Genomic DNA, 15,979 nt, shown 5'->3' on the forward strand with positions numbered 1-15,979 from the left:
ACGGGCTGCAGAGTGTTCTGGCGCCCCCTGTGGACTGACGAAGTACTGCATGTGCTATAGTCTCTGGCGGTCTGACGGTCCGGCTCAGTCCTGGTTCTGGTCCTGGTTCTGGTCCCGGCTCTGCTCCCGGCCCCCCCGGGCCTCCAGCGGGCCCAGCAGCACGGCCTGCGCCTCCAGCAGCGTGGTGCCGGCCTCGGCCCCCAGGAAGCGGGCCGTGAGCTCCAGGTCCTGCAGCCGCAGCCGGACCCTGCTGCCCCGCTGCAGCGGCTCCGCGTCGGCCGGCCGCCGGCACACGCAGGGGAACTTCCCCCCGAAGTCCACGTACAGGTCGTCCCGGACCACGCGCACCACCCTCCCGACCACCACCCGGTCTTTAGCCGGGCCCATCTGGACCAGCGGGGACCGGCGCAGCAGCGAGGCGAAGCTCTGCTCGTGTCCGGGGGAGGAGGCGCTGCCGCCGGCCGAGGAGCGTTCCGCCTCCCGCCGGAGCTCCGCCTGCACGTCGAAGGCCGCAGCGAAGCCAGACCGGGGTCTGTCCGCGGGGGACCGGGGTATGTCCGCGGGGGACCGGGGTATGTCCGCGGGGGTCTGGTCTCTGCCGGAGTCCGAGCTGAAGGAGGGTCTGGAGAACCTGCAGGAGCTGAGCCGGACTCTCCACCAGGAGCTGGAAACAACCTTCCTCAGGGCCGCCATGTTGTCTCCCCACCAGGAAGCTGAACACCGTCACTTCCTGTTTACACATGCCCTCACAGTGCCGCCATGTTGTCTCCACACCAGGACGCTGAACACCGTCACTTCCTGTTTACACATGCCCTCACAGTGCCGCCATGTTGTCTCCACACCAGGACGCTGAACACCGTCACTTCCTGTTTACACATGCCCTCACAGTGCCGCCATGTTGTCTCCACACCAGGACGCTGAACACCGTCACTTCCGGTATAGAAGTAACATCGTCACGTCCGGTTTACAAAACAATAATAGAATAGAGCCGTATTTAATTTTAATTTTAATATTTTAATTTTTAATTTAATGTAATTGTATTTGACTTAATCTTCTTTTGGGGTTTTAAGGTGCATTACCATTCCATGTTGACTCTTTATGATCCCTTTGCCTAAGGAAATTACCCACAATTCATAGCAATGTGACGTTAAACACGCAGATCCCAATGGAAGCATGAAGACGTAAACAAAGGTAAACAAAGAGACACGTGATAGAATACATCTACAACATCAGGGATTAAAGATGGAACATGAAAACACATGAAAACTGTCTGCATATATATATATATATATATATATATATATATATATATATGCATATATATATATGCATATATATATATGCATATATATATATATGCATATATATATATATATATATATATATATATATATATATATGCATATATATATATGCATATATATATATGCATATATATATATGCATATATATATGCATATATATATATATATATATATATATGCATATATATATATATATATATATATATATATATATATATGTATATATATATATGCATATATATATATATATATATATATGCATATATATATATATATATATATGCATATATATATATATATATATATGCATATATATATATATATATATATATATGCATATATATATATATATATATATGCATATATATATATATATATATATATATATATATGCATATATATATATATATATATATATATATATATATATATGCATATATATATATATATATATATATATATATATATATATATGCATATATATATATATATGCATATATATATATATATATATATATATATATGCATATGCATATATATATATATATATATATATATATATATATATATATATATATAAATAATAAATAAGACGCATTCCGCGGTAGAAAACGATCCTGCGCGTATAAGCAGAACACGTCACGACGTGCTTATCAGACGTTAGGAGGGAGCGTCGTGGTAACGTGATGACGTAAGACGCCGCCTCTCTTGCCAGGAGCGCATAAGAAGTGGCAGCACAGCGCATGCGCCTTGTGCTGTAGCTAACAACATGGAGGTGTTCGTGAGCGCTCCGGGGTCCAGCTTCTCTCACTGCGTGTTTCCGGACGGGTCTCTGGTCCGGGACGTGCTGACCCGGTTCGTCCGGCAGCAGGTGAGTGTCACCGGCAGGTGGAGGCGGGAAACCTGAAGCAAACGGCTCAAGGATGCTATGTAGAGCGCCCTGATGCTAAAGCTAGCATGGCAGTTAGCTAGTGATGCTAACGTTAGCTAACAAACACAGTGTTTTTGATTCGATGAAACGGGAAGTTCTAAGTTAACTTGTATCAAGGGTGTGTAAACTGTGTGTGTGTTGTGTGTAAACTGTGTGTGTGTTGTGTGTGTAAACTGTGTGTGTGTTGTGTGTGTAAACTGTGTGTACTGTGTGTGTGTTGTGTGTGTAAACTGTGTGTGTTGTGTGTGTAAACTGTGTGTGTGTTGTGTGTGTAAACTGTGTGTGTGTTGTGTGTGTAAACTGTGTGTGTGTTGTGTGTGTAAACTGTGTGTGTGTTGTGTGTGTAAACTGTGTGTGTGTTGTGTGTGTAAACTGTGTGTGTTGTGTGTGTAAACTGTGTGTGTTGTCTTCAGGGAGCTGCTTCTTCTGCAGACTTCTACGTGGTGCGTAATGGCCGCCTGTCTCCTCTGGAGGATCCTCTGCACTGTGGAGCCGTCTATCACCTGGAGCCCCGCCTGCGCGGGGGGAAGGGAGGTGTGTTCCAGGAAATAGACACAAACTAACTCTCAAACAAAGAGCCCGGGAGACAAACTTCTTCTTCTGTGGTGTTCAGGGTTCGGCTCCATGCTGCGAGCGCTGGGCGCTCAGATCGAGAAAACCACCAACAGAGAAGCCTGCAGGGACCTGAGCGGGAGGAGGCTGAGGGACGTGAACCACGAGAAGGAGTGAGTGAAGAGGCTGCTGATTCTTCTTCTGAGGCTTCTGCTGATCCTCCTCCAGGGTTAGGGTTGAAGTAAGTAACTCTTCTTCTGTGGTGTTTAGGATGGCGGAGTGGCTGAAGAAGACGACGGAGCGCGAGGCGGAGAAGGAGCAGCGCCGCGTGGAGCGACTCCAGAGGAAACTGTCTGAACCCAAACACCACTTCACCGACCCGGAGTACCAGAGGCAGTGCCACGACCTGTCAGAGCGGCTGGAGGACTCTGTGATGAAGGGTGAGGAAGACCCTCTGTGTGCCCTCCTCTCGGTCTGCAGGCGAGACCCGTTAGTATCGAGAGAGGACGCCTGCAGACTGAGGAGGGCACATGGCCCGTCCTCCTCAGTCTGCAGGCGTCCTCTATCGCAGGGATTCCCAAAGTGTGGGAAAGCCATTTTCCAAGGTCAGACTCATTTACTCTTTGTAAACCATATCTTAATCCAGGGATTCCCAAAGTGTGGCGTGAGCTGCCTCTAGGGGGTGCGCGAGAGGAAAAATGTAATGGTGGTCTAATGGTGTAATAATTAATATTAAACATAATTTAAAAAAAATAAGTAGGATTTTTTTTTTTTAATTATAAAAATTCCCTTTGTAAGATTTACATTTAATTACAATTAAAAACGTACAATTTAATAAATAGATGCACTTCCGGTCCGGCCGACAGACTGTCTTTTAGTACACACTAGCTAGCCTAGCTTGTGCACCTAACGTCATTTCATTCATTCAGCAACATCCATGAAAACATGTGAAACTGGCTGAAATCAGGGAAGCTGTCAGGTGGGACATCTGAAGCTATCAGTAATAAAAGAGGAGAGGGACAGAGAGAGAGGGAGGAACCGGAGGGAGAGAAACAGAGAGGTGCGTTGGGGAGAGACCGGGAGAAGAAACCGACCGGGAGTCGGAGAAAGAGGAGACGGAGGAGACCGAGAAGGAGGAAGAGACATCAGACAAACCGGGAGCACAGAGACCCATCGAAGAGTCAAGGTGAAGAAAGAGGAGACGAGAGTGAGCATCAGACTGGGAAAAAAGAGGAAACATGATGACAATTCTCTGGGTCTGGGCTTCACTTGGATTGGAATGCAGATTGCCCGAAGCCACAGTGCGTGTTGTGCAGTGAGGTTCTGGCTAACAGCTGTCTGAAGCCTCTTATTTGCGCCGCCACCTGAACACCAAGCATGCCAGTGCAAGTCAGAAGCCCCTTACATTTTTAGATCCACATTGGAAGACAAAACAAAACAGCCAAAAACAATTGCAGTCTCATCCACGTGTTGGGTCTACACCAGGGATTCCCAAAGTGTGGTGCGCACCCCTGGAGCCTCTTTTTTATTTATATCTGTTTCTGAGCCTATCATGTGCCACTCTTTGTTCTTTACGTGGTTACTGTGTTTAAGTAAATAAATGTGAAATGCAATCTGCCTCTGAGCCTGTGTGTGTGTCCTCGCCATCCTTATTGCTCTTTAAAAGTGACGCCTTGTGTAACTGACATTTATACAGCGGACTAAATCTTGTAACAAACGCCACGCGAGAGCAAACAGTTCTCGCATTGGTCCGATTTTATGCGGCTATAAATAAGCTCTGTTGCGTTTTTCTTTAAGGTGTGGGGGATTGGGGGTGCGTGAACCCGGTCGGGATGTAGAGGGGGGTGCGTGGCCTAAAAAGTTTGTGAACCGCTGCTCTATCGATACTAACGGGTCGTGTGCCCTCCTCTCAGGTCTGCAGGCGTCCTCCAGCTCTCAGGTGAAGGTGGACGACGTCTCTGCAGCAAAGAGACCAAACTCTGATCAGAGCGAGCAGCCGCCGCAGAAGAAGAAGAAGAACACGGCAGCTGCAGCTTGTTTCTGGTGAGACTCTTTAGTTCTTTAACACCTAGTTCTTTAACGCGCTAGTCTGTAGGGCCTGTAGTCTGTAGCGCGCCTGTAGTCTGTAGCGCGCCTGTAGTCTGTAGCGCGCCTGTAGCGTGACGGGCCTGTAGTCTGGCGCGCCTGTAGTCTGTAGCATGCCGCGCCTGTAGCGTGACACGCCTGTAGTGCCTGTAGTCTGTAGCGCGCCTGTAGCGTGACGGGCCTGTAGTCTGGCGCGCCTGTAGTCTGTAGCATGACGCGCCTGTAGCGTCTGGCGCGCCTGTAGTCTGTAGCGCAGCGCGCCTGTAGTCTGTAGCGTCTGGCGCGCCTGTAGTGCCTGTAGCGTCTGGCGCGCCTGTAGTGCCTGTAGCGTCTGGCGCGCCTGTAGTGCCTGTAGCGTCTGGCGCGCCTGTAGTGCCTGTAGCGTCTGGCGCGCCTGTAGTGCCTGGCGCGCCTGTAGTGCCTGTAGTGCCTGTAGCGTCTGGCGCGCCTGTAGTGCCTGTAGCGTCTGGCGCGCCTGTAGTCTGTAGCGCGGCGCGCCTGTAGTCTGTAGCGCGGCGCGCCTGTAGTCTGTAGCGCCTGTAGCATGGCGCGCCTGTAGTCTGTAGCGCCTGTAGCGCGGCGCGCCTGTAGTCTGTAGCGTGGCGCGCCTGTAGTCTGTAGCGCCTGTAGCGTGGCGCGCCTGTAGTCTGTAGCGCCTGTAGCGCGGCGCGCCTGTAGTCTGTAGCGCGGCGCGCCTGTAGTCTGTAGCGCCTGTAGTCTGTAGCGCCTGTAGTCTGTAGCGCCTGTAGTCTGTAGCGTGGCGCGCCTGTAGTGCCTGTAGCGCGGCGCGCCTGTAGTGCCTGTAGCGCGGCGCGCCTGTAGTGCCTGTAGCGCGGCGCGCCTGTAGTGCCTGTAGCGCGGCGCGCCTGTAGTGCCTGTAGCGCCTGTAGCGTGGCGCGCCTGTAGCGTGGCGCACCTGTAGTCTGTAGCGTGGCGCGCCTGTAGTCTGTAGCGCCTGTAGCGCGGCGCGCCTGTAGTCTGTAGCGCCTGTAGCGCGGCGCGCCTGTAGTCTGTAGCGCCTGTAGCGCGGCGCGCCTGTAGTCTGTAGCGCCTGTAGCGCGGCGCGCCTGTAGTCTGTAGCGCCTGTAGCGTGGCGCGCCTGTAGTCTGTAGCGCCTGTAGCGTGGCGCGCCTGTAGTCTGTAGCGCCTGTAGCGTGGCGCGCCTGTAGCGTGGCGCGCCTGTAGTCTGTAGCATCTGTAGTCTGTAGCGTGGCGCGCCTGCGGTCTAGCGCCTGTAGCGTGACGCGCCTGTAGCGTGACGCGCCTAATTGGCAGCATAATTATATATTAATATTGATTAGCGTCACTATATTGATACACGTTGCCATTGTTACAGGACAGGGGTCGGTGAGATGCTGAGCTCAGAGGATGAGGATGATGATTATGAGGAGGAGGCGGCGGCGGAGGACCCCAAGCAGAGCGGCAGGTAGAGTCCAGATCCACTTCAGTACCACAAACATTTACACCTATTTATTATTCACTGAAATCACCGTCTCCTCCAGCTCGTCCTCAGACCACCAGACCAGCAGACCTGCAGGGGGTCAGGGTCTCCCAGACGCCCCTAGAGACCAGACCAGCAGACCCTCAGAGGACCAGGGTCTCCCAGACGCCCCTAGAGACCAGACCAGCAGACCCTCAGAGGACCAGGGTCTCCCAGAAACTCCAAAAGACCAGACCAGCAGATCCTCAGAGGACCAGAGTTTGTCTCAGCAGCAGGTCAGTAGTCCATCCCATAATATCAGAGTTCACCAGAGGTGGTCCATTCCTAAACCTGCAGTCTTCCTCCTCAGGGCCGGGCTCAGGTGGACCAGTCCTCCGTGGCCCAGCTGGAGTCTCTGGGTCTGGACCTCCTGAAGGAGGAGCTGATGTCTCGGGGTCTTAAGTGTGGCGGGACCCTGAAGGAGCGCGCCGAGCGGCTCTTCTCTGTCCGGGGTCTGACCCAGATCCCCCCGGCGCTGCTCGCCAAGCCGGCCAGGAGGAAGTGAGGTCACAGCGCCGGCCTCGTCCAATCAGAATGCAGGATTCACTTTTTAAATATTGTAACGCCTATTTGGTTTATTGATTTTCTTTGCAACTGTCACATTAAAATTTGCATTAAAATGTTTCTGAAAGAAAAACAGCTGTTGATTCATTAGTTTGAACTGGTTTCATCCCAGTAAGCCATTAAACCAGCAGACCAGTGATGTTATGCTGCAGATGATTTGTCCAAACAAAGAAAATTATCACGTTTACATCAGTTAAGTCTGTTGAGCTGTCGGAAGCGGTGTTTAGAAGCCGGGGTCCCAGGAAGTGACCTGCCGAGCCTCCAGCTCCTCGTAGCAGACGATGACGTCGCCGGGTCTGAAGTCCACGTCGCCGACCGCCGACACGCCGCACTCCACGCCCAACTTCACCACCGGCACCTCGTCTCTGTGGTGCTTCAACGCCGCTAGAGAACCTGGGGAAGCAGGGAGGAAGAGTGAGGGAACGCGAAGGGGGAGTAGTGAGGGAACGCGAAGGGGGAGTAGTGAGGGAACGCGGGGAGGGAGTAGTGAGGGAAGGCGGGGAGGGAGTAGTGAGGGAAGGCGGGGGGGGGGAGTAGTGAGGGGGAGTAGTGAGGGAAGGCGAAGGGAGGGGGAGTAGTGAGGGAAGGCGAAGGGAGGGGGAGTAGTGAGGGAAGGGGGAGGGAGTAGTGAGGGAAGGCGAAGGGGAAGTAGTGAGGGAAGGGGGAGGGAGTAGTGAGGGAAGGCGAAGAGAGAGTAGTGAGGGAACGCGGGGAGGGAGTAGTGAGGGAACGCGGGGAGGGAGTAGTGAGGGAACGCGTGGAGGGAGTAGTGAGGGAACGCGGGGAGGGAGTAGTGAGGGAACGCGGGGAGGGAGTAGTGAGGGAACGCGGGGAGGGAACGCGGGGAGGGAGTAGTGAGGGAACGCGGGGAGGGAGTAGTGAGGGAACGCGGGGAGGGAGTAGTGAGGGAACGCGTGGAGGGAGTAGTGAGGGAACGCGTGGAGGGAGTAGTGAGGGAACGCGTGGAGGGAGTAGTGAGGGAACGCGAAGGGGGAGTAGTGAGGGAACGCGAAGGGGGAGTAGTGAGGGAACGCGTGGAGGGAGTAGTGAGGGAAGGCGAAGAGGGAGTAGTGAGGGAACGCGAAGGGGGAGTAGTGAGGGAAGGCGAAGAGGGAGTAGTGAGGGAACGCGGGGAGGAAGAAGTGAGGGAACACACTAGACCAGTACAGCTTTACTGGCCTAGTTAGGACAGGAAGTAAAGCTGTTCTGGACCAGTACAGCGTTACTTCCTGTCCTAACTAGTTCCTGGTCCAAGGGCAGACAGTACTGGGTGACGGGTCCAGGTCTGACTCACCCTCCCAGACGGTGTCTCGGCCTCGGATCAGTCTGAACTTCAGGCGCCGGTCCAGCTGACCTTTCTGGACCCGGCAGCCGGCAACAGGAACCTTCTTCTTCCCCACGGAGACGTCAAACATGGCGAGGACCGTGGCTTCCCCTGGGGAGAAAACACTTCCTGTTGGTGTCCTGGTTCTTGACATGAAGGACGCATCAGGTACTAAACAGAGTTTAGTTAGAACATCTCCTGAACTACAGAACAGGATCTTGGAGGCAGGTTCCACAGGTCTAAGGTTCCTCACCGACGACGTTCTCCGAGCGCAGCGGCGGCAGTTTGCTGCTCAGCTCGTCCTTCAGCTCGTTGATGAGCTTGTAGATGACGCGGTGGAGCCTCAGCGAGACGCCACGCGCCGCCGCCAGCTGCTGGATGGACTTGCTGGCTGCCACGTTGAAGCCGTAGATGGAACCTGTTGAGAGGCGGAGCGTCAGGAGGACTTCCTGTCAGTCACAGGTCACTTCCTGTCAGGTCACTTCCTGTCAGAGTCTGGGTCACTTCCGGTCAGGGTCACGGGTCACTTCCTGTCTGGGTCACTTCCTGTCAGTCACGGGTCACTTCCGGTCAGGGTCACGGGTCACTTCCTGTCTGGGTCACTTCCTGTCAGAGTCACGGGTCACTTTCTGTCAGGTCACTTCCTGTCAGAGTCTGGGTCACTTCCTGTCAGGGTCACAGGCCACTTCCTGTCAGGGTCACAGGCCACTTCCTGTCTGGGTCACGGGTCACTTCCTGTCTGGGTCACGGGTCTGGCCCCGCCTCCGGGCCGCCGTTACCTGCGAAGGCGTCGGCCATGTTGACGTCGTTCTCTGAAACGTCCCCGAGGCCGAAGTGAAGCAGCTCCAGCCGACACTGCTGCTGCTGGTCGTACCCGTCCAGGATGCCGAGCACCGCCTCCACCGAGCCGTCCACGTCTCCTGCAGGGGGCGGAGCTTTAGTAACTCATAACGCATCATAAACCATCCACCAGGTGTGCTTTAATAACTCTGGGCAGCCAATCAGAGCCCAGTGGGCGTGTACCTTTGATGACGAGCGACAGGTTGGGCTCGTCCCTCTGCGTCCTCTCGCTCGTCCGCGTGGCGAACTTGGACTTGTTGGCTCGGTACAGCGCCGCCTTCCTCTGCCGCCAGCTCAGGTGCGCTAGCCCCGCCCTCTCCTTCCGGTACTCGTACAGGTGCAGTGTCGCTTTGAGCTCGATGGCGCTCTGCTCCTCCTGCAGCTTCTCTTGCTCCTCCGCGTAGATCCTCCACTCCACCACCTCCCTCGCTCGCTGCTGCTCGCCAAAAACCCAACGAGACCAGAACCAACGTGAACACTCGTCATTGATAAATGTATACATGTACGCCTAACTGCATGCTGGGTACAGCTCGCCCACTATCACACCAAGAAGGGACTTTGGACCCAGGGGAATGTAGGTGAACAAAAAACAGGACAAAAAAATACTGTGATATGAATTTTTGGCCATACCGCCCAGCCCCAACTCAGAGCTACGCGGGGATCGAACCGCCGGTGCGTCGTGGTTTCCGTCTCACCTCAGACTCGACCTCCAGGATGACCTCTCCGGCCGACGGCAGCTCCTTCCAGCCCACCACCTCCACCGCGGTGCTCGGCCCCGCCTCCGTCAGCGCGCGCCCGTTCTCGTCGAACAGGAAACGGACTTTAGCCCAACTCCTCCCCGCCACCAGGACAGAACCGCGCCGCAGCGTGCCACGCTGGACGATGGCCGATGTCACGGGGCTGAGGGGCAGAACCCAGAGAACCAGTTACATGTATGTGGAGGTACGTAGAACCCAGAGATACATGTATGTGGAGGTACGTAGAACCCAGAGTTACATGAGGTATGTGGAGGTATGTAGAACCCAGAGAACCAGAGTTACATGAGGTATGTGGAGGTATGTAGGACCCAGAGAACCAGAGTTACATGAGGTATGTGGAGGTATGTAGAACCCAGAGAACCAGAGTTACATGAGGTATGTGGAGGTATGTAGAACCCAGAGAATCAGTTACATGTAAGTGGAGGTACGTAGGACCCAGAGAACTCACCCTCTGCCTTTGTCGGTGCGACTCTCGATGACCAGCCCCTCCACGGCACCGCTAGGCTCCGCCTTCAGCTCCAAAACCTCGGCCAGCGCCACCGTGGCCTCGGCCAGAGCCAGCAGGTTGTCTCCCTAGAACACCGACAACGATGTCACCATCCTGAACGTAGACGTGTATGAAGTGGCCTAGACTCCGTGACATCACCCATTGGTTTGAGAACTATTACATATATTATTACATTATTTAATCTAATCTGAAGCCTTGAGTTTGTTGTCCGTCTCCCTCTTGGTTATTGCTCAATAATCTACATGAATCTAAATGAACATCATGCTGTATTGAAGAAGACTTGAAACTAGAGATTGAGACATAAACTCATGTTTACTGAGGGAATACATCAAGAGAAGTAGTCATTTATATAGACTTCTATACAACCAGAGGAGTCGCCCCCTGGTGGTCAGAAGAGAGAATGCAGCTTTAACACATGAAGCATATACTTCTATACAACCAGAGGAGTCGCCCCCTGGTGGTCAGGAGAGAGAATGCAGCTTTAACACATGAAGCATATACTTCTATACAACCAGAGGAGTCGCCCCCTGGTGGTCAGGAGAGAGAATGCAGCTTTAAGACTAAACAAAATGTATTTATATTGAGTTCACCTTGAGAGCTGAGACGTGGATCGCCTGAACGTCTCCTCCAAACTCCTCACAGACGACATCATGAGCCAACAGCTCCTGTTTGACTCTCTGAGGGTCGGCCTGAGGCTTATCGCACTTATTCACCGCCACAATTATCGGAACTGAAACACAACAAACAGTGGAAACGGGGTCAAACAGTGGAAATGGGGCGCAAACAGTGGAAACAGTCCCTCAGTTTGAACCGCCAGGTGGAGCCCATACCTTTGGCTCTCCTGGCATGCTGGATGGACTCGACCGTCTGGTTCATGACGCCGTCGTCGGCCGCCACCACCAGAACGACTATGTCGGTGGCGTCGGCCCCGCGGGCTCTCATTGAGGAAAAGGCAGCGTGACCCGGAGTGTCCAGGAAGGTGATCTTCTCACCAGTTGGGAGCTGGACTGGAAGACAAAACCCACCAGTCTGGTTTTATAGACACGTCAGAAAAACACACACACACACACACACACACACACACACACACACACACACACACACACACACACACACACACACACACACACACACACACACACACTAGAGCCAAAACAGTCCATAAATCATTTAAAATCGACAGAAAATATACAATATAATAAAGAAATAATGCTGAATTTGAATGTGAGCTTTTAAAAAAACATTTAATAAAAAATGTATTCAAGAACAATTCAAGAAAACAGATAATAAAAACAATCGTTTCAGGGGAACTAGAGCCTTCAGGGGGGAACTAGAGCCTTCAGGGGGGAACTAGAGCCTTCAGGGGGGAACTAGAGCCTTCGGGGGAACTAGAGCCTTCAGGGGGGAACTAGAGCCTTCAGGGGGACTAGAGCCTTCAGGGGGGAACTAGAGCCTTCAGGGGGGAACTAGAGCCTTCAGGGGAACTAGAGCCTTCAGGGGGGAACTAGAGCCTTCAGGGGGGAACTAGAGCCTTCAGGGGAACTAGAGCCTTCAGGGGGGAACTAGAGCCTTCAGGGGGGAACTAGAGCCTTCAGGGGGACTAGAGCCTTCAGGGGGGAACTAGAGCCTTCAGGGGGGAACTAGAGCCTTCAGGGGAACTAGAGCCTTCAGGGGGGAACTAGAGCCTTCAGGGGGGAACTAGAGCCTTCAGGGGAACTAGAGCCTTCAGGGGGGAACTAGAGCCTTCAGGGGAACTAGAGCCTTCAGGGGAACTAGAGCCTTCAGGGGAACTAGAGCCTTCAGGGGGGAACTAGAGCCTTCAGGGGGGAACTAGAGCTTTCAGGGGGGAACTAGAGCCTTCGGGGGGGAACTAGAGCCTTCAGGGGGGAACTAGAGCCTTCAGGGGGGAACTAGAGCCTTCAGGGGGGAACTAGAGCCTTCAGGGGGGAACTAGAGCCTTCAGGGGAACTAGAGCCTTCAGGGGAACTAGAGCCTTCGGGGGAACTAGAGCCTTCAGGGGGGAACTAGAGCCTTCAGGGGAACTAGAGCCTTCAGGGGGGAACTAGAGCCTTCAGGGGGGAACTAGAGCTTTCAGGGGGGAACTAGAGCCTTCAGGGGGGAACTAGAGCCTTCGGGGGAACGAGAGCCTTCAGGGGGGAACTAGAGCCTTCAGGGGGGAACTAGAGCCTTCAGGGGGGAACTAGAGCCTTCAGGGGGGAACTAGAGCCTTCAGGGGGGAACTAGAGCCTTCAGGGGAACGAGAGCCTTCAGGGGAACGAGAGCCTTCAGGGGAACGAGAGCCTTCGGGGGGGAACTAGAGCCTTCGGGGGAACTAGAGCCTTCGGGGGAACTAGAACCTTCGGGGGAATTAGAACATCAGACGAGACCCTTCGGGGGAACTAGAACATCAGACGAGACCCTTCGGGGGAACTAGAACATCAGACGAGACCCTTCGGGGGAACTAGAACATCAGACGAGACCCTTCGGGGGAACTAGAACATCAGACGAGACCCTTCGGGGGACGTTACCTAGAAAGGCCCCGATGTGCTGAGTGATCCCTCCGGCCTCCGTGGAGGCGACCTGGCTCTTCCTCAGACTGTCCAGCAGGGTGGTCTTCCCGTGGTCCACGTGACCCATGATGGTGACCACCGGGCTGCGCGGCGCCAGGAGAGACGGGTCTGCTAGAGGCCTGACAGGTCAGAGGTCAAAGTCTCAAACTGATTATATTGATTATATGATAATATGAGTGGTGATCAATCAACAGCTAAGCTTTAGTGTATTCTGCATCACTTCCTGCTATGTTGTGATTGGTTGGTTTGTATTCTGAAGCTTTTTCATCTGGTTTTCGTCTCTGGTACTGTACTCGATCGGTTCCGTGTCTCGGTATGGTGTCCATCAAGGGTCACTTAGTGGTCCCTACACGTCATCCCTGTTCATTGTTCTGTTGAACCCGTTCATTGGTTCTCTACATAACAGACTCTTCTTCTACTGAAACACAACAGAACAAACCGAACACACCGACATGGAGCTGAGAAATACTGTAAAGAGAAGAGAAACTATTGTTGATGCTTTCATCTCCTCCGACTACAGAACTCAGCAGCTGGGCTTCACACCAGAACCAGAACCAGGATCCACATCATTTAATCTAGTTTATCTTTGCTATGGTATTTCCTGTTCTGTCGTCTAGTCCTCTTCTCATTGGATGTGCAACAACAAGAATGAACATCATGAAATCATGTGATGTGAAAGGAGGATTCCTACTTCCTGTGGACGTCCCTGTTGGGTTTCACTCTGCTCTCACTCAGTTTGGCCCATCTGAACTTCATCCCTGATCGAGTCACCACCTCCTTAATCCACCTCTCCTCCAGAACCGAGTCCGGCTCCAGAGAGTCCAGATCCACAGAGGTGTTCAGCAGAGCCTCCAAGACGTGGTCTAAAGACAGGAAACGATGAATACACGCCATGCTACAAAGACTCAACACATGAATACACACCATGCTACAAAGACTCAACACGTGAATACACACCATGCTACAAAGACTCAACACGTGAATACACGCCATGCTACAAAGACTCAACACGTGAATACACACCATGCTACAAAGACTCAACACATGAATACACACCATGCTACAAAGACTCAACACATGAATACACACCATGCTACAAAGACTCAACACATGAATACACGTTAAGCTACAAAGACTCAACACGTGAATACACGCCATGCTACAAAGACTCAACACGTGAATACACGCCATGCTACAAAGACTCAACACGTGAATACACACCATGCTACAAAGACTCAACACATGAATACACACCATGCTACAAAGACTCAACACATGAATACACGTTAAGCTACAAAGACTCAACACATGAATACACACCATGCTACAAAGACTCAACACATGAATACACGTTAAGCTACAAAGACTCAACACATGAATACACGTTAAGCTACAAAGACTCAACACATGAATACACATTAAGCTACAAAGACTCAACACATGAATACACATTAAGCTACAAAGACTCAACACATGAATACACATTAAGCTACAAAGACTCAACACATGAATACACACCATGCTACAAAGACTCAACACATGAATACACATTAAGCTACAAAGACTCAACATATGAATACACATTAAGCTACAAAGACTCAACACATGAATACACATTAAGCTACAAAGACTCAACACATGAATACACATTAAGCTACAAATACTCAACACATTAAATAAATGTATCGTTTCTTACCAAAGTCTTTGTTCATGGCCTCGGCGAGAGACGCCACCGTCATCCTCTGTCTGATCTCCACTTCCTGTTTGTCCACTTTGGCTTTGACCTTCTGGTTCTTCTGATCTTTCCTCTGACCTTTGACCTGCAGACACACAACATGTTGAAATATAATGTCGATGTGTTTAATTTCATATGTAATCCGACAGATGTTTCAATGGCATCACGAGCAGTTTGAGATCGGCCAATAGCAGACGGGCGCGTCAGGCGCACTCACCTGTTTGGAGGCGAACTTCCTGTTGTGTTGACCGGAGAGCAGGGGGGCGTGGCTTCCAGCAGGACAGAGGCGGGGCACAGACAGGAAGTGGTCTGCGAGGACGAGGCGGCGGGCCCCCCGCATCACTGATGACATCACACTCATACCTGCAGAGGCACAGGTGCAGAAAGGGAGCTGCTCTCTGATTGGTGCTCTGGTGAACAAAGAATCTCAACATGAAAACATATTAATGAGACTTTTCAAAATAAAACACAGGAAGTTCAGTCTGTTCACTGTTGAACCTCCAGCTGAAGTATATGAATAATGAAGTGTGGACCAACCTTTGGTTCCAGCAGGTGTCCTAATCAATAACCATGAAAGAGTTCTGCGATGCACAGGTGAAGGACGTGACGTCACGTCCTTCACCTGTGACGTATGCCAGCAGCTCTCTGAGACCAGGCTCCCGTAAATCCTGACGCTCACCTGAGATTACAGGTGTTTGGTGGATTAGTTCAGGGCCGAATCCATTATTAGAAACACAAGTTTCAGAAACCCTGTCGGGGTGGAGCTCGCGCAGGTGCGTTTACCTGCCGGCACTGAAGCACGCAGAGCGGCAGTGGAGTCTGGTGCGAGGGACGTGTGTGTGGGCTCAGAGTCAGAGGGAGCGCGTGCACGGGAGCAGGGAGCGCGCGGACAGTAACAGTGAGCGCGTGCACAGGAACAGCTCGCAGGTGAACGGTGTCTCACCTCACGGTCACGCGCTTCTCCTTCAGCTCATCCTGAAACGAACTCCTGTTCATCCGCTGCTTCAGTTTCACCGTGAAGTCCGACAGGGCGCCGCCATGACAGTTGCTCTCCGGGACGGGTCCGCTCCAGACCGACAGCGCCTCCTGCTGGTCTGGAGCGGACCTGCTTCCTTTAGCTCCTTGAGCATTGGAAACACTGTACCTTCCTTAATTAGCTCCTTTAGCAAAGGAAACACTGGACCTTCCTTTAGCATAGGAAACACCGTACCTTACTTAATTAGCTCCTTTAGCAAAGGAAACACTGGACCTTCCTTTAGCATAGGAAACACCGTACCTTACTTAATTAGCTCCTTTAGCATAGGAAACACCGTACCTTCCTTTATTAG

General features: G+C 52.0%; 3 protein-coding genes across 5 annotated transcripts in view; 1 reads left to right on the forward strand and 2 right to left on the reverse strand.

Annotated features, from left to right (window-relative positions):
- LOC306738379 (small ribosomal subunit protein bS1m-like) overlaps nucleotides 1–730 on the reverse strand; it is a 908-nt gene extending 178 nt beyond the window's left edge. Inside the window, exon 1 of the mRNA XM_079220224.1 lies at nucleotides 1–730. This exon is cut by the window's left edge and continues 178 nt beyond it. Within this exon, the coding sequence (XP_079076350.1) occupies nucleotides 85–693 (609 nt within the window). The 5' untranslated portion in view covers nucleotides 694–730 and the 3' untranslated portion in view covers nucleotides 1–84.
- Nucleotides 731–2,069: 1,339 nt separating this feature from the next.
- sde2 (SDE2 telomere maintenance homolog (S. pombe)) lies at nucleotides 2,070–6,860 on the forward strand. The gene is made up of 8 exons (XM_079219489.1): nucleotides 2,070–2,175; nucleotides 2,649–2,769; nucleotides 2,849–2,960; nucleotides 3,058–3,227; nucleotides 4,701–4,830; nucleotides 6,209–6,298; nucleotides 6,375–6,588; nucleotides 6,663–6,860. The coding sequence occupies exons 1-8, from the start codon at nucleotides 2,074–2,076 to the stop codon at nucleotides 6,855–6,857; spliced, it is 1,134 nt and encodes a 377-aa protein (XP_079075615.1). The 5' UTR covers nucleotides 2,070–2,073; the 3' UTR covers nucleotides 6,858–6,860.
- Nucleotides 6,861–7,139: 279 nt separating this feature from the next.
- On the reverse strand, nucleotides 7,140–15,687 carry mtif2 (mitochondrial translational initiation factor 2; the record flags this gene model as incomplete). 3 transcript variants are annotated; one of them, XM_079219486.1, is made up of 14 exons in its annotated part: nucleotides 15,595–15,687; nucleotides 14,869–15,014; nucleotides 14,613–14,736; nucleotides 13,608–13,779; nucleotides 12,875–13,035; nucleotides 11,177–11,353; nucleotides 10,937–11,076; nucleotides 10,287–10,411; nucleotides 9,776–9,980; nucleotides 9,264–9,516; nucleotides 9,020–9,160; nucleotides 8,494–8,658; nucleotides 8,211–8,351; nucleotides 7,140–7,309 (listed from the first exon to the last, which is right to left on the reverse strand). In XM_079219486.1, exons 2-14 carry the CDS (start codon nucleotides 15,010–15,012, stop codon nucleotides 7,140–7,142), a joined length of 2,118 nt encoding a protein of 705 aa, XP_079075612.1. In that variant the 5' UTR covers nucleotides 15,013–15,014; nucleotides 15,595–15,687. The 3 variants fall into 3 exon arrangements, with proteins under 3 accessions (XP_079075612.1, XP_079075613.1, XP_079075614.1); XM_079219487.1 differs by lacking the exon at nucleotides 15,595–15,687 and adding an exon at nucleotides 15,189–15,306; XM_079219488.1 differs by lacking the exons at nucleotides 14,613–14,736; nucleotides 14,869–15,014; nucleotides 15,595–15,687 and having other exon boundaries at nucleotides 12,875–13,027; nucleotides 13,608–13,704.
- Between the last annotated feature and the right edge of the window lie 292 nt (nucleotides 15,688–15,979).

Source organism: Taurulus bubalis (genome assembly GCF_910589615.1).
Source record: "Taurulus bubalis genome assembly, chromosome: 6".
NCBI lineage: Eukaryota > Metazoa > Chordata > Actinopteri > Perciformes > Cottidae > Taurulus > Taurulus bubalis.